At 38.7% G+C, this 25,279-nt stretch overlaps 1 protein-coding gene across 1 annotated transcript in view; it reads right to left on the bottom strand.

Moving 5' to 3' along the window:
• med13a (mediator complex subunit 13a) overlaps positions 1-25,279 on the bottom strand; it is a 117,390-nt gene that overhangs the window by 26,967 nt on the left and 65,144 nt on the right. Inside the window, exons 5-9 of the mRNA XM_056247638.1 lie at positions 11,655-11,852; positions 11,366-11,563; positions 11,102-11,264; positions 10,240-10,353; positions 3,601-4,323 (exon numbers count right to left, since the gene is read on the bottom strand). Of these exons, the coding sequence (XP_056103613.1) occupies positions 3,601-4,323; positions 10,240-10,353; positions 11,102-11,264; positions 11,366-11,563; positions 11,655-11,852 (1,396 nt within the window). The remainder of the gene's footprint in view (positions 1-3,600; positions 4,324-10,239; positions 10,354-11,101; positions 11,265-11,365; positions 11,564-11,654; positions 11,853-25,279) is intronic.

Here is a 25,279-nt window from a genome sequence, read left to right as displayed (position 1 = left end):
AAATCCCAAAAAGTGACTGTGAACGCAGCCATGGTAAACACCTTTCCTAATTAGGTCTACACTGCATAAACCTTAAATTGATTAGCTACAGTTGTTATTTATTGGCAATTTTTGTTTATTATTTATCGTTAAATTAACCAAAGGTTTAATCAATTATTCAGGGCAAAAATTCAATAGATTAAGCGTGAGGAGAGAAAAAAAAATCGCTAGATTATTTGATTAATCGAAAAAACTATCAATAGATTAATCAATTGAAAAAATATTTATCATTTGTTCCAGCCCTAATTAAGATGAGTTGACCATTTAAAAGAACAGCCCTATTTTTATGTCCATGTGCCCAGAAATTATTCACCAACTCTGTGAGGAAAAAACAAAACAAAAGGAAGTTCTATCAATCCGAAATCATGTCACACCCCAGTGTCTGAAGTCTCTGTTTGTGTATATATGTTATGTAAAATCCCTCTGTGTTTGTTGAATGGTATGTACCAACCACTGTTTTCTCGCACAGATCCGACCACTGCAGCTCTGGTGGGGGGTGACAGTGCACAGTGGCGCTGGCCAGAGATTAAACCCATTTTGAGGCCCCAGAGTGCACAGGGATTACATTAGGCTGTAACAGCAGAATGGACACAAGAGGACACCAGCCAAGTGCATCCTGGGATTGCACTGCATACCATTACATCTCACTGTGGCCAACAGAGACAGCTCTCTAAACCACAGCACTGTCTCTTTTTCTGATCTTAGGCAACTCCAGGCAAAAAAAAAAAAAAAAAAAACATTACAGTGGAAACAATACAGATGAAAACCACTTTTGAAATGTTTAAGTACAGCTAAAACTGTTGAAGGGAACTAAAAAAAAAAAATGAAAGCATCAGATATGTGTGAAATCTTTCCTAATGAGGGATTAAGGGACACATATTTTTTAACTTAATTCTATCAACAAGCATTCTTCCAGGAAGACAATGGCACTGCTGAGCAATGTGTACACTTATTTTCTCATAACACTGCTGCTTTGTAAATTTATGAGGGGCATAAAGTCACTGCTTTCAGTATCTCTCATCCATAACGGTTTAGAGGAAAAGTTCATACTACACTAACATTATTCAAACAAACGTGTCGAAACATTCCCAAACTGGGCCAAATATCAGTGCGACCAACAAATGTTCCTCCTTCAACAGATTCAACAAACACCATCTCATGTTAATAGATGTGACGTTGTGGACCATACGAAAAACAAAATGTTTTTATTTTTTGCATACAAAGTAACAGCCAAAGTGATGATTGTGCTTCCCGCTCTATAGGTACAATAATTTTAATCATCATGCATATTAGCACAAATACAGAGAAAACTGCAGTAAAACAATGACAACTTCATGTCTTTTGAAAGCAGTGTGGGTAACCGTTTGTTGATTTACATTTCTGGGGAAGCAGATAAGATGTACACTTTAGCAGAAATGTTTCACACGAGTAAACATGTCACGGTTTAGTTGGAGACTGTCATCAAACAGCACTGAGCACTGGCACCGGTGTCAAATGTCTGTTCCTTTAAATCAAGGTAGCCACAAGGGAGGCCAGCCGAAGTTCCCTTGGTGCTCTTCCTGGAAGTTTGTAGGCTAGCATGTCGCAAAAAAGTCTGGGCTTAGCATATGGTGGATCTGAACACATCCTTATTTCATCCTTAATTTATTTTAACATCAACTGTTCCATAGAAAAAAAATTAACCCTGCAACAACAGTAAGTTTCCATTTCACACACACATCCTGTCTGCATTCTTGTGACTTTTGACCTAAATCTAGTCAACTTGCTTAAATCTAGTCTAGCTTATTACTGCCCAATCTGACAGGAAGATATTGTTTGACTGACAAGTAAAGCGATCAAAATCAGTCTGTGACGTGAAATTCATGATTTACAAATGGAATCATTTCAATTCATAACATTTATTTTTGTAAATAAATTTTTTTTTTTTAAACAACCTTTGGATTCTCTATCATGATTCCATTAAAAGATTTAGGGTCAGTAATATTTATTTAAACATGTTTTAAAGAAATTTAAATTTGTATTCATTTAATAATCTTTAAAACAACATTGATAATAATAAGAAATGTTTTTTGTGCACCAAATCAGGATATTAGATCCTATTAGGATATTATGATTTCTGAAGGATCATGTGACACTGAAGACTGGCATAATGGCTGCTGAAAATCCAGCTTTACCATAGCAGGAATAAATTAAGTTTTAAAATATACTAAAATGGAAAACAGTTATTTTAAATTGTAATAATATTTTACAATATTACTGTTTATATTATATTATTTATCAAATAAATGCAGCTCTGGTAAGCGGAACATTTATAAAAAGAAATCTTACCAACCCCAAACTTTTGAACAGTAGCTACTGTACATAATATATTTAGCAACAGTCCCTTAAATTTACAGTGTGTAGAAAAGCAGTCTCCCAATTTCTCTCTCTTTTTTGTTTTCCCTTCAGGTCCACAAGCAAGTATTTAAAATTGTAGCTTGCTTATTTCTACTCTAAATCCCTACTTAAACCCCTGAGTGTTTGTATGCACGTGTGAGATGGACACATAATCTCCTAGTTCACAACAGTGCTGGGCCTGCACATTAGTGAAGTATGATGTCAAAAGGGCGCATCACGAGAGATTAACATGGCGTGTGCACTCAGAGAAAGAACATTCTACACAGAACGAGAGTGTTTATGTGCGCGACTGTGCAGAGGTGGGGGGTGCGCGAGGCTACATCACAGCTATTTCAAAACACATACTGCACAAACAGACGGGAACGTTTGGGGTTCGGTATTGAGGGCTCTCGCTAACAAACTCTGACTGCTGCAAATAAAAGGGCCGTGAGCGGAGGGGATTAAGGGGGTCCACAGGGTTGTCCCGCTCTCACTTTAGAAACACATTTTCTTAAGCCATTATTACACAACACTAATGCACAATACAATCCTCCTGCCTGTTTACAGGTTATGGAGAGCTCAAAATCCTAAAGATATGTACTTTCAGTTCACTGCATTGTTTGAGATTTCAGGGAGTATGAGAATGTAAACAAAATGTGAGCCCATTTATACTAACCTGCAAAAATGGGTTGTTAAGAAATCAGGTTATCAAGGTTATCAGAGCAATGAGTACATTAACATATGACAAGCCAAATCTGCATATCAACATCTATTCAGTATTCAGTTGGGCAGTCGTGGCCTAATGGTTAGAGAGTTAGACTGGCAAAATGACTGCTCTAGGTGTCCGTGTCCATGGTTTGCAGTGTGTGTGAAGTGTGTGTGTGCACTAATGCGTGTGCCGTGTGATGGGTTAAAAATGCCAAGTATGGGTTACCATACTAGGCCTTCACGTCATGTCAAAGTCACTGCAAGCTGGCCCGCCTTCAAGAACATCTTAGCCAATCATAACAGAGGTAATTTACATAAGGTATAGCCTATTTAACTCAAAGAGTCTTCACAGAAGTGTTCAAATATATATATTTTTTTGCTATTTCACTTGGTGAATCCAGTATCTCGGAAATTATATTTACCTTCAAATAAGTGCATGAAATTGTTTGTGGTGCTTGTAAAGAACCTGTTACTCACTCAGTAGCAGACATAATCCCTTCAGCTCCGAGTAACACCTCTTCTCTGAGTTTGTCTCCTGGTAGTGATGGCGTGGGAAACTCTGCATCTTTCCTACGTGGCAGGTTGAAGAATCTCCACGGCGCATGACTCCCGTCGTCATCCAGGTTTACTGCTGCACTGATGTACGGGGTAGGCTCCAAGGGCTCGGAGTATGTAGGGGGAAAAGGTTGGGTGAGGGGATCCAAACGGGCGTCATCTGGGCCCTTCTGGAGGCATGGTTCTGCCGAAGGAGGGTAAAAATGTTGGCTGTGTGGGGTGGAGGGGTTTTTAATGGCGTCTGAGGCTTCCTCGCCACGTTCGCAGGGGTGAGGGCTCAGTGGTGGTGGCTGAGGGGAACCGACCATCTCCGTCGGGCCACTGTTGCCCACGGTAGCTCCGCCCCCGCTGTGTAGCTGTGGCGGTTTTGAGCCAGTGCTCCCATCAGATGGGCGGAGCCCAGGAAATCGTCCACCCTCTTGACCTCTAAGAGCCAAGCGCTGGCCTGCAGAAGTGTCAGTTTCCATGGGAACATCTTCGCAGACTGAGTTGCGGTGGTGGAAGGGTGTCTGCGGGCGTTTCTGCTGCTTGTCTCCCTTTTCGGGCTTCTCTCCGGCTTTGTGCTTGATGGGCGGCTGCTGCGTCTGACCGGCACTGGGCGGCTGACCAGGCGTGCTGCCTCCTCTCTGCTTCAATGTTTTGTGCCTGATAAGAGAAAGAAATATTTTAATTCAACAGGGACATGAGTTATGAACTGATGACAACATTAATAAGAAAGCCTATTACCAGAAATCATAATTTTAATTCATTTCAGAGTTTTTTTATATATTTTTTTATTTATAGGCCTTTGAGACTCGTAACCGAGAAATGTAACAGTTTCTTAATTAGCTCATTATTTAGAATTTTCAAACTATTATTGGATCCTTGAAAAAACAAAAAACTTTTGAATAAAGATTCTCTGCTTGTCGAGTCCAAAGACAGGTTTAAGAAACAACCATTTTAACAAGCGCACCACTCCTATCAGAGTCTGTCTGACCTGATAACGTGTGTCCACACTTTCTCAGAGATATGTAAAGCCCCGCAGCTGCCAGAGTTTCCCTGTGGGATCCCTTTTACAGTGTCTCATTTATAATGTTGTTCTTCAGAGGCAGTCACCATCTCAACCTCCACAGAATCTCAACACACAAGCCTGTAGGCTTTTATCCCTCCCTTAAAAATGCAAAGCTTCCACAACAACCACTTATGTTACAAAGCCAGGAAACTTCAGTTTGGTTCAGATATCTATCAGTGTGGTATATGTATGCACGTTAGTATTTGAGAGAGAGGCTTGAGTGTGTAGTTCATGTGTAGTGTGAGGAGTTTAAGGGTCAAGGAACTTAATTTAGCCCATATTTGTAAAAGCAACCACAGGCTAACTTTGAGGTTGGAACTGTAATGGTGAGAGTATGTAGTCTTATGTGACCTATAACTAAAGTTAAGAATTGATATTCTTTTTCAATTTATCAAGTGACAGGGAAGACATTTTTGTTGTTACAAAAGATTTCTATTTTAAATTAAGCTAAAATTGTTTGTGAAATGCAACACTGATAATAATAAGAAATGTTTGAGCACCAAATAATCAACATATTAGAATGATTTCTGAAGGATCATGAGACACTGCTTTGCCATCACAGGAATAAATTACATTTTAACATGTATTAAAATAGAAAACAGTTCTTTACAATTGTAATATTATTTCACAATTTGTTTTACTGCATTTCTGATCAAAATAAATCCAGCCTTGGTAAGCATAAAAGACTTCCCCTATATCAGTGGCATACAGTGGTGTTCTGAAATGAGGAGGCAATGTCCTCAGTTTTCTAATGTTTTTTTTTTTATTTAAATCAAATGTAATCAAATGTAAATTCATGTCCCAGTTACACTCAATGTTTTCACATTTTCCTGTTTAAACATCACATCAAAAAGAGAGAAACCAAATACAATTATATATATTTTTTTTACTTTAACAATCTTCTATTTATTAAAACCAACAAAACAAATAAAAGTATAAATTTGATCAAAATCGTGTTTTTAAAGTCCCCCTGTGGTCCCTTAAAACTCATATTTGATCACCAAAATTACATATTTATGTTTTTTCCTGCCTTAAATAGCTTGAATGTAACTACGCCCTTGCTTCATTTAATATATGCAGAACAATGCATATGCAAATTAGTCCAGCCTCCACTCACTCACACCAGCTCAGAGATCCACTCGTTCAATCGCATACAAGTCGATGTATCAGAATGGTAATGCTTTTTTGTATCGCTCTCTACAACGTCGGACCCATTACGGTAATTAAAATGATTAGCCTTTTGCTTGACTACGTTATCAAACAGCTAATAATGTGTTGCTAATATTACACAAACCATGTTCCCGTTCGCCATCTCAGTGTCAGATAGCTGCCTTCTAAAATCAGCATCCTTAGAAACGCTTTGAACAACTCAGAACGTCAGTGGAGAAAGGTACTGTATATAGTTCATCATAACATCATAATATACATCAATTCACCCACTATATTGATAAATGTACCTGATTTTTCATATCAACAGAAAAATACACCGTGATAACCTGGCTTCTCGAGACTCCCCTGCTTTGCAGTTAATGATAAAGCCCACCCGCACGTTAACGGTTATAAGGTAGTTTCTGACGTAAGAAATTTCAAACTGCGTTTTTGAGACCGTCTTTTTTTCACTGCAGTTTTAAGGAGCAAATACTCAGCAATGTTGCTGACTTATGAGTTTGCACATGGTTTGTCTTAAAGCATATTAAAAACACCACATAGACATATAAACAACATTAAAAACGTTTAAGCATTTTTCCATTTATTCCCAAATAATAACTATACGCAGTAATCATTTAAACAATATATTTTATTTGTGTATTGATGCTCAGCTGTTCTTTTTAATAGTCATCAGGTGCGGTAAACACTGGTCACAGACAGTTCTTCAGAGAAACATTTACCGGCACAACCAAACTTAACAGCAAAAAAAAAAACGACCAGACCACAAGGGAGTCAAAGGTAAAATTATACCCTTTTATTCTCACACTCAAAACAATTTCACATGTAAGCACACAACAACACACAGCCACTCACACACATATACACAAGCAGAATGCTAAGCAAGCAGAAAGGATCTCAGTCGATGCATGGTCATTTTCACTTCACGGGGGGACTCCGAGTTTCATCATACCTCTCAAGCTGGGTCTCTTCCAAAAAACATATTTGGCAAATGACAACAGTCCCACAGCGCCTGGCCTTCTCTTGGCCTGAACTGAACAGCTACTCAATGAAGAGAAAGAGAAGACGACTAACAGCAAGACCACACAGCACTACGCAACATTAAGTCAGTGTTAACGTTACTTGCAATGCTCCACAGATAGTATTTAGGCTCATTCTTTCATTTACTTGCTGCTTATTGTTTACAAAACCATTATCTACCTGATAATGTAGGCATGAACAGCACCAATATTATTGGAATACATTGATAGTGAAAGTCAATCTCCGTTCCTTTCAAGTCCTGTCACAGCATGCCGTGATATTAGTGTGCATCTATTACAATAACTACAGTTGGGCAGCGAGTCAGCTACTGTCTAATCTGTAAACACAAGTTATAACAAGTTATCATTTTCTGTAGCATGTAACCAGCATCAGTTTGAACAATGACCATTTACATTATTCTGCTCAGTGGAAATTACTGCACTCTTCTAAGAGATAACAGCCTTAGATGTTTTTTTTTTAAAATACATAATTCACAATCTAAAACATTTATGAAAAATTCAAGCAGTTTACTTAATTTGTTTATTTGTTTTAATTTGTTCTCTTGTTTGTAATTTGTTTCTTTTTACACATATCCGTTTTTGATAACACAAAAACTCTAAGCTAAAGCACCCTTCATGAAGCAAGGAACAATAACCTACCACACTTCATTCAAACATTAATTACCACCCTCTTTAATTATGAAACAAATACACACTCAGAGCTCTGTAATGAAGCTGAGTGTTACAATAAAATTGTTGTTTTTAACAATTACCAAGCCAAATGGGAATTCCATTTGTTTCCAGATCTCTTCCATTAAATATAAATCTGGATAAAGAGTTCATGTAAGAGTGAAAAAATACTCAGAAGTCAAAAAACTATGCAAAAACATGCAACTGGAGGGACCAAGATGTAAGACTAGATTGATACATAAACATACCCAATCAAAACATGTAGAGTCTACTACACAGAATATCTAAGCAAGTACATTTTTTCTCTACATCAGAGACTTATGACACCACTTAAAAGGGCAGCAGACTAACATTTGTGAGCAGTGGCACCGGTGCCACAAAGTTTTTTACAGATGGTGGCACCAGCACCTGATTTAGTAGCGCTGGGGGGATATTTAATCAAAGGTAATTTTAATCATAAAATCATAGAATTTCACTCTCAAAAGGTTGTACGAACCCAATACCATGGTTACAGTTAGCGTTAGTACATTAAAACCATGGTGAATTTTGGTAATTTGTGGACTGAAAAGCCTTCAATATTAGGGCTGCACGATTAATCACAATTTACATGTAATCGCACCGAAACCGATTTGGCTAGTCGCGATTTTGAAATCGCAAATGTTGCGATTATTTTTTTATGCGCAGCTTGTCATTGATGTGCGGCTCTGTAAACGCTGCTCCATCTGAAAGCCCTGTGAGTTTGAGACTTAAAACGTGCATTTGAAAAAGCAACACGCGTCAAGCATTTTTCCAAACATGCGAAGCATTTATGAGCCTCCTGTCCAACAAAAGACAACATTTAATAAAATGCTTTTACTACAAACTCACTTCATAATGACAGTTGAGCATCCTTCTGTGAGATGATGTGGCTTCTTACACAGAATAAGGTAGTTGTGTGTTTATTAATCATGTTTAATCAATCAAAGCGTTTCAATCTTCTGTTTATTCAGCTACAGTGATAGTATGACGCCCGATAGGGATCTCCTGGAATGATGTGTGTTATCGTACTTCTGCGGCGGGGCATATTTGGCATGTCTGTGTGAGCGCCCTCTGGCTTTCAGATGGAGCAGCATTTACTACCGATTAGGGATGTGACGGTGAGGATTTTTTCACACCGGTTAATCGACGTGTTACAACACCGGTAATACCGGTATCACCGGCGGGGGCTTTTAAATCGCTAATTTAAAAGCACATGTAAAATGAGCGCGTTTGCACGGGCATGCATGCATAATGGTGGTCGTGCGGAGCAACACTGTTTTGTTATTGTGCGCTGAATTGCCGCTCATTTGGAAACGAAACTAATTTTTTTAAATCGCTTATAAAAAGCTGGTGCAGCAGTGTGCACTTCACTTTAACTTATATACATTAGCGTCGGTGGATTTGAACTTGTCTTTAACTGAGGCAATCTCTCACGACACATTAGAGCCACAAAACGGTAGGCCTATTGTTTAATTTTCTTTGACTGACCAAATTTGAAAGTTGAGACTTTGTTTCATATTAAATATTACCTGCTCTGTCAGCACATTGTCAGTGTCATATGGCTACGTGAGTTGCACGTATAAAATTAAGTTAACGAACAACCTCGATCCATCAGGAAACGCCATAGGTCGCATTTTGGCATAATTTGTGTGTGTTATGGTTTGTTCAAGCCCGAGAGAGAACTCGATACTGACGCGCGTCTTTTCTGTGGGTCAGGCGCGCGTGTGTGTGTAGGCAGGACAGCGCGGTCTCTTTAGTCTTGTTGCGCTTAATATCATTCACATTAATAAGAGCGTGATCATACAACGGTAGTCAACGGGTGACAGAAAAAAACGGATACTGCGTAATTGCGTTAAATATATGCCTATATATATATATATATATTTTTTTTTTTTTTTTGGGTGTCGCGCTGGACAAGTGATGAAACCGGTGTTGCGCCTGAACACCGGTAACACCGGTAACCCCGACTACCGTAGCAAGCCTACTACCGATCAGCCGTGCTGCAGACAAGCTGCGCATAAAATAATCGCAGCCTTTGCCAAATCGTGTGTGGTTTCATTGCGATTAATTGTGCAGCCCTACTCTATACCCTGTTCGTTCATGGCATAATGTTTCTACTGGTTTCCACATCAGTGCTTTGTTTGAGTGTTTGATCTGATATCTATGGTTTATGAGAGAATTCTGTGCTGAATTTGAATCCTTCTCAGTAGATCTTGCAGCGATGTTAATACTGCTGCAAAATCAAACACTTTTTCACTGGATCTCCAATCGCGCTGTTTAGTTCCACTTTCGATTTGTTTGCCATTTGATGCCTTTCATATGCAATCAGTGCGACCTCTAACAAAATATACGCACTGGCAAGAAAAAAGGTTGCAAAATACAATCATTTGGTGGCAGTCTGGGGAACTGCTTAACACAATCACTCAGAAACCAGTTTCTCTGGTTTTCACAAAGAGCTTATTTAATACTCCATGACAAATGTAATGCCTGTCATTTTCAAGAGTGACATATAACACTATAAGAGCTGAAAAGCGATTAGTAGCAGCAGCAGTGCGGGATGGTTAAACAACGAGAGCCTACGAGAGTATAAGGCTAAGTGAGTTTGCATGTTTGTACCTTGAACAGTTGCAGTTTGATCTCTGTGTGGAGTCAACAAAGTCCCAGGCGCCCACTTTCATCAGTGTCTCCTCCTCGCTGGTCCCATTGGAGGCTGTGGCGGAGAATTTCCGTCTGTGGAGACACGATGAAACAAGATTGGAATCAAACTCTGTATCTTCTGAATGGCTTTCTAAATCACAAAATCCATGGTTTTTCGTCAAGGCTAGTAGCTAGTGAATTTTTCCTAGGGTAGATTTTGTTTTGAAAGTCAATTTCTGTATAGACGCATTCCATTAAGTCTTGGCTACACAAAAGCTTTAGAATATTTCACAATTATTGCCCAGGGAAAAAAAATGTATTTGACACACATTGACCTTTTGGAGTAAAGCCAGAACTGGCATAATAGATGTCAGACTATTATTGCATTTTTATCTCAAATTCAAACAATAAAACAATTGCAAAATGGCAGAAAGTGAACATGCAAAAATGTCATATATTTTGGCACTAAAAACTAATCAACTAATAAATTGCATTAATTTAAGATCTAAAATGTGACAACACAACCTAACATTTTAGTTTAGGAGGACAGAATTTTTTTTTCCTAAAATGGATTAAACATCTGTGCAAATTCAAAACGAACACCTTACAGAAAAGTTGTGAAAAGTTCCCTGAGTAACAACTAGCACCAATGACTTGTACTAGCTTTCTTTTTCTCTTTATTAAACTAATCAATGATAAGACATTCTGAGGCTCAGATATGCATTGTACCAGTTTTAGCAGTGCATTGTTGGCTCTGTCTTTGATTTATCTTGACTATGAAAGGGATTATCTGATGTAAGATTTGCTCTGAGCTCATCTGAGGATGTCAGAGCACACTTACTTGTTCTGAGCTCGGTTGATGTTGCACTCTTGCCAGACGCCATCAACCACCTGACTGGCCATCCTGCGTGGAATCTTGCCACCATGGTGACTGGTGCTATCAACACTGAATCCATCCATTGCCATCGGCAACCGCATCCACTTCTGTGCCGAGTGAGAGTGAACTACAGAAAGAAAGAAAAAGACAAAAAGTTTGAGTGTAACGGATCTCGCCCATGAAATGAGATGGGTATGGGGGTTTGAGTTAAAATAGAGGCGTGTTCACCTGTCTGAGCTTCCTCTGGTGAGGTGGGAGGAGTCAGGGTCACTGAAGAGATGGCAGGGTCACGGTTTGAAGCAGGCACTTGATGGCCGTTTGAATAGACAGCAGTGCAGTGCGACGACCCCGTAGGTGTTACAGTGATCGGGATGTCTGACTGCGGGACTAACACTAGGCATGCAGGATACACCATGCGCACACCACCTGGAGAAAAATCCCACGCATTAGCACAATGAACAACTAATAAATGCACACTAGAGGTGACAGTGATAAAATATATTTTGGTCCAACTCACCAACAAGCACTTCCACTGCTGCCAGGGAGTCGTCCTCCCAGTCGATGTCCTCCATCTTGTCCTCTGCGCTCTCCTTGGAGGTCGGGCTGATGGGATAGAACTGGTTCCATTCTTCAATGAGCTTCTGTGTCGGAGGGTCAGACAGCTTGAAGGACTGGCCGGTCAATGTCCCGTTCAGTCCAAATGGACTCAGAATCACTGTAGGGAGAGTAAAAGAAGAGATTTATTGATACACACAACGTACAGAACACAAGAGATACTGGACGATAGTGAAATAAAGGGCAATAATCTGGAACACAGGCCGGTCACGATTATCTGATCTAATTAAGATTGAGATAATCATAATCATTGTGTTCTTTTCATCCCAATCACAGATTGCCACTCAAATAAAATAGTGCAAATGGAAAGATCTATCAATCCTAAAATTAAACTATATAATCATTGTAACACTATTATTAATACTAATAAATAGAGCCCGACCGATATGGATTTTTAGGGGCCGATGCCGATAAAAAAAAAGCCAGATACTGATATATCGGCCGATATTATTTATGTGTATATTATAATACAGTAGCAATATTATGTATGTGTATTATAGTACAGTACCAGTCAAAAGTTTGGACACACTTTCCTATTGGTGTGTACAAACTTTTGATGGGTACTGTATATAGAATACACAGTATAAACAGAATAAATATATAAACGTTTTGCAATGATCAATCAAATGTGGTGATCAAACACTTTGATCAAAGATATGTAATGGAGACAGGGTGAATAATAGATTGAGAATGATACATTTGAGCTGTAACCAAACTAATTTGCATTATATTATATTCTAAATAATGTTGCATAATCTTCACTAACGACTTTGTCTTTTAATTTAGTCACGTTATATAAAACATAACATATCAATAAATATATCAAAAGTGTCACTGACAAAACCTTATTATTCAATTCAATTCAAATGTATTTGTATAGCGCTTTTCACAATACATATTGTTTCAAAGCAGCTTTACAGAAAGTGCATTTCAGAAATGTACATAGAAAAAATACAGTTAGTTAATCATGTATTAATTTAATGTAAAATATTATCTTCTATTTTTAGTCTTAATTCCTCTAATCTCTACCAGTGGAGGAAGAACTCAGATTTTTTTACTAAAGTAAAATTAATAATATCATAATGAAAACGTTTTTAATTACACATGTAGAGTACTTTTATACTATTTTTAAATAAGTAGTAAGCTAAATGTACTTAACGTGAAACATAGTGTTATAATTATATAAAGTATTGCTTGTGTAACGTAGCATTAGGCAGAATGAGCTTCAACACTGTCTGCACCAGACGCGGCCGTTATTGCTCGCGTCGCAACAGTTGTTTACCCGAGACGCGAAAAAGCGCCCATTACAAAGCAGAATGGGGCATCAGTTTACTGTCGGAGATATGACGCTCGCGCAACGCATTTTAACCCTCTGGGGTCCAAGGTGTTTTTGGGGTCCTTGAGATGTTTTGACATACTCTGACATTTGTGCTTTTTTCAGTTGCTTATAAACATATTACTGGCAAAGGTGTAATTACACTCTATTTAGCACACACAGGGCTACCATAATGTGTTATCAAAATGAACAGAGTAATTTGAGTCTCTTTTGCACTGATAAGGAAAAAAGTGAGCTGGTATTGCCGGCAAGATCCTTATCCTTATTTTTCCTTATCAGTGCAAAAGAGACTCAAATTACTCTGTTGATTTTGATCTTACATATAAGTGTTGTACATCATTCGATCCTGTTAAGTTTGTATTTTTTTTTGTGGAACCTCACAATAAAAACAAAGTGTTGTGCTTTTCGCCTAATAAAGAAAAATAAACATGATGCGCGTTCTGCGTTCTCTCTGTCAGTGAAGTCCATTCTGAAACGCGTCCGAAAAATGAACTGTAACTCTGCAAATACTCAGTCAAACAGGTATACAGGCACACAGGCATGAAGCCTGAATTATCTTCTTTTAAATGAAGTAATTTATATAAAAAACAAATTTTTTCATTTTATGTAATCTGTACGAAAAGAGAGAGATAATGGAGAGAGAGAGAGAGGAGAGAGATGACCACGGAGCGCGCGCTCTATTCAAACACAAATGCTCTGAGGCGATCCACGCCCACATCAGCTGGATAACCCACCGAAAGAGCCTCATATTTACGACGCTGTGAGGAATAATACTATCTTAATAATAATCCTGCAAAAAATTACCTCAGAAGTGCAGGTAGTTTCATTTGGAGGAGCAACGGATCCAGCGGAGGAATAGGTACATTCTTTATTTTCAAGTGCTTTGTTCTAATCGCGATATGAAATAGTGTCTGTAAACAAAAAGACTGTTTGAATATGAATCGCATTTTTGTGTCTGAATTAGGGATGAGTCGCGATCTTCGAATAGTCGAATAGTCGAACTGCGTTCGAAATTCGATCATAAAATTGCTTATTCGAATATCGTTATATTTTCGCCCAATTCCAATGTGACATAATTGACGGCGCGCCTACTGTCCTAGATCGCGCAGCAGGGTATTTTCCTGTCAGGGACACAGGTGTCACTAACATGAATGAAACCCCCTCCTGCGCGATCTAGGATACCAGCGTTTTATACATAGTGTAAACAAACAACAGAAGAAGAGCATTGTCGTGACCGTTAACTCTGCGCCCAACAGAGGTGGGTAGTAGTAGACTAACCTTTACTGTCTATGGTAGTAACAAAGTAATCTACATTTACTTCACTACGTTGGACGACGTTCCTCTCGTTACTTTGTTTTAATGCAATACATGTTGTTAAATGCGTAGTTTATTCCAAGCGCGCTGTGTCTTTTTTACGGGCTTGAGCGATGCTCCATTCACAAATGAATCACTCTTTTGAGTCGATTCTGTTCAAAGACTTCATCAAACAAGTTGGCAGATCTTTCTAAATCGGTTCGCGAATCAGTTTGAATGATCTGTTCAGTTCCTCGCGCACTGAATCGTCTGAAGCGCTTTATTCACACTCGACACGGAGTCGTAACAGGAAGATTAAAAGAACATCAAGAGCGTTGGATGAAGTGGCCGTGGACCTACAGTTTAGTCTAGTGACAGCAAATCTGCAAATGCATCATATTTTTGCCAGCGATGAAGATCTAGTTGAACATCTTCGTATGATGTCTGTGAATGAATGATTCCACAGGACGATACATTCTAGTTCATTTCATTCAGGTAATACATTTTACAACCAAACAGATTATTACTCGACGATAGCACTACAAGTATGACGACATTATCCGTTTTTTGGACATAAACAATAATTAATAGGCTACATTAAATAAGCTACCATTGTCCACAGTTTATGAAATGAACATCCGCCATCCCGCGGTAATGTGGCATCACACGAATAGTTTTGATTGCAACTAATTTGTTTGAAAAGTAACGTTAGGCTTTTGCAGTAACAAGGCAGGTTTGCATAAAATCATTATGACATTATTTTTTTTATCTAACGAGCATCTGTTTTGGCGATGCAAAAACGGACTGTCGTGCTTATTGTTTTTTTCTTATATGTTAACTACCGGTATGTTAAAAAAAACGACGAAAACATGTTAATTGTTCGAATAATAAACAGTTTGTTTGATGACAAATCGCTAAAGATGAAATTGGCCTCCCTTTCTGTCATTGTGAGTGTGCGGTTTTTTTTCTTTCTTTTTTTTCTCGATTTTCGAATGTCATTTTTGGCAGAAATTCACATCCCTAGTGTAAATGAATGAACAGCTTTTACCTAACTATATTCCAATACTGAGATGAGTAAAAATCGACTGAAATATGTTGAAATAAAATATTTTTGTATAAGCAACGTATTAAACTGCAAATTAACATTTATATGCCCTAATCATAAAAACGATATGTTACATATGAAAGACAAGATGTCGTTTTTACTGTAAAATACTGCCACATCAAATAAGCTTGTTTGGTAAGATGTTATTATAGTGTTTGTTCGATTGTAGGCTATATTCAAACTAATTAATCCGCAACTGTGAAATATGTATGATAAAATGTATACTTTAGTATATACAAAGAAAGATTACATTTGAAATATAGTTAATTTTAATTGTTGTTGTAATTGTAACCTTTTTATTAAAATAGCAAAAATATATGTAGGCTACATATAAATAAATCTTAGGTAAATCTTAAAATCTTAATATAAGCCTCCTCTTTAAATTATTTGTATTGTGTTTTATTAGTGACACATTTGGGATATATTCCCAAACTTTCTGTAAAAACAGTATGAGAATTAACTGCACAATTACTAGAAATGTTTACATTTGATATTATACAATTTGCCAGCACAATTTGAAAAATAAATAAATAATTGGAACTGTGAACCAATTTTGTATTATATAGGCCTATATATATATATATATATATATATATATATATATATATATAGTCATTGCATTCTTGTGGCTCAGTGACACACCTGAATGAAAGGGTCATTAGTATGCAGCCCCATTATGCGCTCATTATGCGGGCCCATTGTCTTCTCAGGTGTGAATCACAGCAGGTCACACCCCTGAGCATATTGCCTTTCCAAACAAAAAGTGTCATTTTTAAATTTAAACCAATCTATTGTTTTATGTGAATGATAAGGCAGGATGATTTTCAGATCATTTTGAAGAAAAAACTCTAGGCGACAACATCAATTAGTCAAAAGTCTTGTGGACACATATTTAGTATGTGTTTTGTGGCCTTATTTCAGAAACTTTAAGTTTTAGTTTTTTCAATAACCACACATAAACAATATTCTCTCAAAAATACAAACATGTACATACATGTTGATAACATATTATGGTAGCCCTGTTTGTGCTAAATAGAGTGTAATTACACCTTTGCCAGTAATTTGTTTATAAACAACTGAAAAAAGCACAAATGTCAGAGTATGTCAAAACATCTCAAGGACCCCAAAAACACCTTGGACCCCAGAGGGTTAAAGTGAATTTCGTTTTGTATTAATTGTATCTTAACTTTAATCAATGTTTCATCAACCAATTGCCTGGATTTAATAAATAAGAAGTAAATATAGCAGACAATAGATAATCTCGACACCGAGGTGCCGGCCGGCGCGTGAACTGCAACTCGTCTTATAAATTAACCAAAACTCAGCAGAAATATATCTATATTGAAATGTCTACTTTTAAACAGAACAATTCAAAACGAAAGACAGACTGCTCTCTGCTGTAATCCGTATGAAATGTGCATTTCTCTCTGGCCTGTTCACTGAAGATCGCGAGTCAGCGTCGTCAACTTTGCAGCGACACTGACTGAAAACACTTGTTTATTAATACAAAATTAAAATGTCTCCTTGCTATATTTGATGTATTCACAATCATTACTTTTGCCAGTTTTTTGTGACAGCTTTTATGTGCTTTATTGGCAGCGCAACCCTTACATGAATCACCGCACCCGCATTTTTAAAAATATTAATTTATCGGCCATTATAAAGGCCGATACTGATAGTTAGGAAAATGCCTAATATCGGCCGATAATATCGGCGTGTCAATATATTGGTCGGGCTCTACTAATAAATATAAATTATTTACTCATTTACTCACAGACTTTCGAAGAAGACTTTCGTTCATCTTCGGAACACAAATGAAGATATTTTTATTAGTGCTGTCTAGGGTTGGGTATCGGTTGGGTTTTATCCGATTCCAGTACCTACTCGGTATTTTTTAAACGGTTCCGGTGCTTAAACGGTTCTTAAATCGGTACTTAAGAAAATGAAACCGTACACACTTTATAAAAAAATAATACCCTTTAATTTATAGGGCCAAACTGGACACAATATTAACTTAAATCTTTAAACAATATAAATACAAGTAACATATGGTAATAATAAAACCAATATAAAATAAAAAATCATATTTACATAATATCAAATGAAACAATATTGTATCAAACAATGTAATAATACTGGAGATTAATAGAGATTACTAGCAGCAGGCAGAGCTGCCAACTCTCACGCATTGACCGTGAGACTCACGCAAATGACCCTTTTCACACAGAAAAATCGCGGACAAAGAGGACACTGACACCGACAGACAGACAAGGTTACTTTTGATATGGAACAAATCCACAGCTGTCAGATTCTGTCAATATTTTTACGAGATTCACACAATATATAATGTTTTGGCTCTTTGAAATGTGACAGATCGCTGTAGCGCGTCAGTTCAAACGGCACGTGATACAGCAGCCTACAAATCCACTGCTTCTTAGCTACGCAGCATTAAGTGAACCTACGAAAGAGAACATCTCTGGTTACTGGTGTAACATATCCCTCAATAGGGAACGGGACGCTGCCAAGCTCCTCGCGCTGCCGACCAGCTTCCTTTTTCGGCAGAGAAATCTGAGGAGCAGATGGCGCGCGCGCGCCAACATAATATGACGACGTAAGTGCGTCGAGGCGGCGCCCGCGCCATTAGCCAATGGATTGGCTTGATTCTATATGGGATTCAGACTATCGTCCCACCCAGAGCGCGTTCTGACACGTAATTTTACACGTGAAATGCAGCCAAACCTTGCGAGAAAGAGCGCGCTTGCGAGACAGAAGAAACTGTGCTCCAAACTGTGTAGCACACGCACGGCGGAGAGGGAGAGAGCGAGAGACCTTGCGCGTGTGTGTGTGCCTAATGAAGTTAGGCACCGAAATCAGGCACCGAATTTTTCGTTCTTATTCGGTCTGGTTACAACCGTTAACTTCGAAACCGGTTCCCTATTGGCACCGAGTTTCGGTACCCAACCCTAGTGCTGTCAAACGATTAAAATATTTAATCTCGATTAATCGCATTAATGTCATAGTTAACTCGCGATTAATCGCACATTTTTATCTATTCTAAATGTCTCTTGATTTCTTTTTGTCCCATTATTTTTATTCATTTTAATGCTCTTATCAACATGGAAAAGTGGATCAGCTTGCTTTGTGCAAATGTTTTTTATTGAAAACAACACTGGCATATACTGTGTTCAATTTCACACTAACATTCTCACTTGGAGCAAATAATCTCTCACACAATGTTACACTGTCCATCAATAAAAGGGTGAAAGAAATACAGATGAGGTCCTGATATTGACGAGGGGGCGGAGAATTCGCATCAGCTGTGTGTGTGTGTGTGTGTATGTGTGTGCTGAAGTGGTATTTCAGACTGGACGTGCTGCGATGACGATAGCTCAGTTCACAACGACAAAACACACAGATCACTTTGGTCTCGTCAATGGAACCATTTGGCAACTTTTTAAAAGTAAACTTTCTATCCAGAATCTTATTGGCATCCATTTCGGCGTCTCGCGCTCGTCATCCACTCAAAACGTAACGTTAACCTACTATTTGGCCGGCTCGCAAGCCCAAACGAGTGTGTGCGTCGTGCCTGTTGTTTTGTTTCCGGTCTAGCTAGATCCGTTTGCGCTTTGGTTCGACGAAGCAACATGTTGCAGAAGCATGTGAAAAAAACTACAAAGTTTGCTAGGACAAAAAGGCCGTTAATCGCGTGATAAAAAAATGAACGCCGTTAAAATGGGTTTGCGTTAACGCTGTTAATAACGCGTTTAACTGACAGCCCTAATTTTTAATAAAACAGAGCTTTCTGTACCTCCAATGACAGCTACGCAACTACCACTTTGACGCTTCATCAAGAGATCATAAAACTAATCCATATGAAAAGTGTTTTTTCCATTTTTTGATTGATCAGCGAAGAAACAGAAGCTCAACCAAGAACAAACCTCTTGCAGAAGCTCAAACTTATTGTGTGACACGAGAATGAACCTCATTGGTTCTTGCACGTCAAGCGAACATGCTTGAGTTTCCGTTCACCACAACTGATGTGTGAGTTGATGAATGTTTATATGTAAAAAAACGCTTAAATTAAATCTGTTTAGCATATAAAGTGGTAGTGTTTCTTCATTTGGACTAAACCACTCAATTCGTATGGATTAATTTTACAATCTTTTTAAAGCCTTAAAGTTTTAGCTGTGTAGCTGTCAATGGATGGACAGAAATCTCTCAAATTTCAACAAAAAGATCTTTATTTGTGTTCTGAAAAGGAACGAAAGTCTTATGAATTTAGAACGACATGAGGGTGAGTAAGTATGATGACAGTTTTCATTTTTTGGGTGAACTAACCCTTTAAGCTTACAATGTGAAAGACATGAGTGAAAAAAAGACTATTCAATTGTTAACTGTAATTGTATGATATCTAAAAGCCAGCAAAAAAAAAAAATTATTGTAATAACACTAGCTGGTGAACAAAAGGAATTACCAAGACCATATAACATGCATCAGAGGATAACCACTTAACCATTTTGCCCTTAAGCAATTCGCCTATCATGTAAGTACTTATGTTAACATGATAAGGCAAAAGAACCTCTGCTAAAAAGTAAAATCAAGTGGTATTTATCTGGAGTTGTCATTGGAAAGTTGCTGGTTCTTCCGATGTAAAAAGCCCAGCATATGTAGAAGAAACACATGAAGAGTGAAGAGCGTGTAATCAGAACAGGGCCAAAGCAAATGAGTCTATGAACACTGTACAAACACTCCCGCCTGGCTCCCTCTCAACCGCTCTCTCCACTTCTGTTCCTCATTAACTGTGGTCTTAAATGACTCCTTCACTGCAGCCGGGTCTCTTTCCTTCCTCCTTTCTCTCAGACACTTTCTTAAACCCTTTCATATCAACACAACCTCCAGTTACTGCCAAGCAGCACTCATTCAGAGCCCATAAACCAACTTAAATAAACAGGTCACTCAGAGGGAGAGAGACAGAACCAGGATGAAAGAAAAAGACAAGGAGAGAGAGCAAGACCAGGTGAAGCACAAATATGGAAGCAACAGGATCAGTTTTCACCCTATTGGTATCTTACCAAAACACTTTAGTTTCTCAAGAGCCGCTCTGTTACATGCCGTTTTCATGCCTAAAAAAACTACTAAACATAGAGGTAGGTAGGTACTAGGTAGTTAAATTTTCCCAAGAAAATCTCATATTGTACTTGATAAATTGATCCACATTTTAGGGGTTAAGAGGAGGAAGGAGCTTCCAGGGAGAAGGGGTGGGGGATGAATCCATCCTGTGTCCTTCCATTAGCCGGCTCATTCCATGGCCTTCATCACACAAATCCATAAAAGCCGCAATGACAGAGGACACCTCCGTCCATCCGGAAGAGGTATGGGAAGAGGGAATGGGGAGGGGGGCTATATGAATGGAAAGGTGGCACGATTCATCTTTAATGGGTTTCAGTGGCTTAAACCTTCACGCTTTAACAGCGATCATTATCCTTTATCAGCACTGGAAGACAAAATGCATTATTTCAAGAAAAACCAAGCTGACCAGACCTAACAAAATAAACACGGCTTGTTTGCAGAATGTCTCTCCAGGCAAAAATAGCTCTTTTAATATCCGACAGCTCCCTGATTGAGCCAAGATGACGGGGCCGGAATTTGTTTAGCCTCTGGACCCCCGGCTCGTCGCAGTGCATCAGAAAAGACTCCGCTGAGAACCACAAAATATTTACAGAAAGGAAGCCCGCCATTGAGCTCTTCAGGCAGGTGTCAGGGTGGAAGGTCAGAATTTGCATTGCAGGAGATCTCGAAGCATTGAATCTACTAAAGATGTATCCGCATGTCGGCCATCATTAGAGAGAGGTCTGCTGCTCTGGTCTGCATTTGATTGGGGGCATCACACCGATATAAAGCAATTTTCAGACAAATAGGCAAACAAATGTATTCCAATATCACACTGTTCACCTCACATTTATTCTGTCAAGCAATCTGTACACTACCAGTCTCTCTCTCTCTCTTCTGCTCAGTTAAGTGAGCTATGAGTTCATTACACCCCTCTCACTGCTCTTTATGAGGTCATAGTCGCAACACTCGCACGCTCACTAATCCGAGACTGTCAGAAACGGTGAGCAGCAGACCAAAGGAGATCGAGAGAGAGCAGGCGAGTGAGAAAAAGGTCAGCTGGTTCCAATTGACACATCATACATTCCTGATTCACTGCAAAGGTTATTTCCCATCAAAAGGATGAATTATGTTTTAAAACTTTAATTTGCAGGAACACAAACAATCTCAATTATGCAAAACAACATCAGATGTGATTCTAGTGCATGGTTCTCGGAGCAGATTGGTCAATACAGCTTTCCAGCCAAGCTTAACAACACAATACTAAATGAAACCCGTTCAAAAATGAGCATCACAAACAATACTTCCCACTGATACTCCTTGGGTACATAAGAACAACTGAGGGCTTTAAAAATCCAGTTAAGGTCTTAAAGTCAGCAATTGTTTGTTCCCCCGTTGTGATGTATATTCAAGTGAAACGGCTTCTCAAACAAGAAAAAAAAAAACATAGGATGGAACCTGATTTTGTCCATGGATAAATCATTGGATGGTTAGACCATTGTCATTTGCTAACTGCTGCGATCTCATGTGAGTGACAGGTTGCTGAAAGTGAGGATTATTTGCTCACGAATCACGATTACGAAATCAGAGAAGAGATGTCATTGCGAGGAGGAGGGGAAGTTAAGGTTTTTGACTGAAGATTTTGAATGTGAAAAATACATTTATAATGTGCACAGATAAATCCTTAATAATAACAATGCAATATTCCATAAAAAAAAATAAGAATTGTCATTTTCGATTTCATGTTCATATAAAGGCACCCTTGATTTCCGGTTTTACTAAATATGCTTTAATATATTATGTGTTTTATTACACAGGTAAGCAACTGTTTGCATACCTTAGGCCCCGTCCACACTACTGCGTTTTCATTTAAAAACTGAGACCTTTTGCTACGTTTGCACCTCCCGTTCAGACTAAAACGGCAAAAACGGAGACCCAAAACGGAGAAGTTTAGAAACACTGCCGATCCGTTTTTTCGTTTTGAATCTCCGGAGGGCGTTTTAGTGTAGACGAGTCAAAACGGAGGACTTTAGAAACGATGACGTAGTAGAGGCTCACGCTCGGCTCTATGATTGGGTGTCATCAGTCATGGCGTATATCTTATCATTAGCTGTTGCACAAGTAAATTCTGCATTTTACAACACTATAACTGCCTACATGCGCCGGAGTCAAGCTATTATTCGAGCGATCTGTGACAATTCCCGTGTGCAGCGGCGGCGTTGACCGTACATGGAGCGTCGGTTTGGGGTTAACCCAGAGCATGGTAGGATAATTTTATCAATGAAGTTGTGTTTACACCGGCACACGCATGCCCAGTGTTGGTGAATGGTCACGTGATCCGCGTTTTTAGTCGTTTTAATGTGGACGGAGATCAATTCTAATACGCAGCTAAAACGCTGGTGTGGACGGAGATCGTATTCGTTTTAATTATCCGTTTCTAAACTAAAACGCAGTAGCGTGGATGGGGCCTTAATCAACAGAAAAACAATCATTGTTATATAGGAGTGCTGGAATGACACGTTGACGTAATCGACATAATTAGTCAATTTGCGTGGAATGCGTCATTTCGTTGAGCCGTTTCTGTTCATCCCCAATGATGGTACGCCCGGCATGCTGAAAATCAGCCGTTATTACAAAAATATCGAACTTGATGCGATCCTCCAGCACGATCTAAAGTGTGGAAATTTTTTAAACAGAAGAGACCAAATAAAATAGTGCTCTGCAATATTACCATGGCACTCAGTACCATGTTTGTACCATGCTGCCCTACAAAGGCAAAAGACCTTAACTCACCAGAGTGTGAAACTGAGAAAAATGACTTTAAAGTTTTTTTGTTGTCCAGCCAATTGTATGATAGGTAGGACAATGAAAATTTGCCAAGTAGTTGTCATAATGAATATATTTATCTACATTAAAAAATATTTAGCTCAAACTTGACCTTTGACCCCTATTCGGAAGTTACTGTATTCTGCCTTTGCATTATCTGCAAAACAATAATGGGTCATACAAAGGCAAAATACCTTAACTTCTAATTTATTGACCATTTTGCCTTTTATCACTCTATACAAACATTTCTATGATAACAACGATAGCCTTAAAATAACATTTAGTAAGTTCTGTCTAGTAAGGGTTAATATTACATCAATAGTTACAAAATATTACAAAATAAAAAAATTATGAGAAAGACCTTAACTCGCTAGAGTTTGGAACTGAGAAAAATGACTTTAAAGATTTTCAGTTGTCCCTCCAAATTAATTATAGGTAGGACACTGTAAATCTGGCAATTAGATGTTTTAGTAATAAAAATTATCTACATAAAAAATCTTGAGCTCAAACTTGACTTTTGACCACTATTTTAAAGTTACTGTACACTCTGCCTTTGCATTGTCAGCAAAAAGTGAGAAGTTATGCCAAGGCAAAAGGCAGTAACTTCCACATTATCAATATTTGGTTGCTGATCACCATTAACAAAATCATTATAGTAGCACCTGTATAAAATCTAGTGATCATGGCATTTATTTTGTATGATTTACACTTATAGACATCTACTTATTACTACCCTGTGCTTTGGTTGCATTCTGGTGGCATTATTAATACATGAGACATGGCAAAATACCTCCATAGCGGTAAGATCTTCAATTGGTACCGAGTGGCATAAGACTTGATAAACGCGCGTTCAAAATGATCACGATAAAACAGGTCCTCGCGCACATTCGACCCGGGGACTCGTTTATAGTATATTCGTGTTCGAAGGTGTCATGCTCCTCGTACGTTCACGAAAAGTACGAAGTACGAACGCAGTGCTTTCCATCTTGAGACTCGGTGGGGAGCGCGCTCTGGACTACCTAGACGACTAATGCATTTATAGCACAACCTTCTGTGTTCTGCGTCTTTTCAGTAGCGGTGGTTTCAGCTGTCTGCCCTATTATTGTGCAGTGCACTTCGCTCGTCCCGCGGATTTATTCCGGACAGTGTGATTGTAGGTACAACCCGCTTGTAACAGCTTGTCTGATGTTGTGTGCACCAACAATTCTTGCTGCATTATGTTGTATGCACCAATATACCGTTGTTGCTTCATTATTATCACTCTGTGATATTAGTCGCGCGTCGGCTCGACCGTGTTCAGGGCGGAGCTGAAGGCGCCGGCGAAGTTTTGGCACTCTGCCAGCTAGATGCATGATTGTTTCAACCCGATCTGGGTGAGGCGGGGATTTAGTTCTTTGTTGTATTCACCTGCTAGGCGTGTGTAACATTTTTTTCTGTCAACTCTGCATATATCATTTGCGATGGATAGCCTATCGCACGTTTTTCATATGGAGCGGGTTCAGACCATACTAAATGTTCTGACCGCATTTGTGCTGGACAAAGCTCTGAGGACATCAGAAGTTACAGGGACTGATGGCAGCTGTACAAAGTACACAGGCTACATCGTAATTTCAATTTTAATGGAGAGCAAAACAAAGGCAGAACACCGTACAATCTGAAAGGTAGCATATTTGATAGAACGCCAGCACCGTAACTTCATATTGACGCGCGGCTAAACAAAGGCAGAGTACCGTAACTCAAAATGAGCGTTCCAAAACAAAGCCAAAGAGCGGTAACTGGTGTTACGGTGTTCTGCCTTGGTTTCTCACGGGCTTTTGGAAGTTACTGTTAAGACAACCCATTATTTTCTCGAAAAAAC

Source organism: Rhinichthys klamathensis, unplaced genomic scaffold (genome assembly GCF_029890125.1).
Source record: "Rhinichthys klamathensis goyatoka isolate OS25496 unplaced genomic scaffold, OSU_Roscu_1.1 h1tg000050l_1, whole genome shotgun sequence".
NCBI classification, from domain to species: Eukaryota; Metazoa; Chordata; class Actinopteri; order Cypriniformes; family Leuciscidae; genus Rhinichthys; species Rhinichthys klamathensis.
The sequence above is the reverse complement of the archived record's forward strand: the minus strand, read 5'-3'. Positions and strand labels throughout refer to the sequence as shown.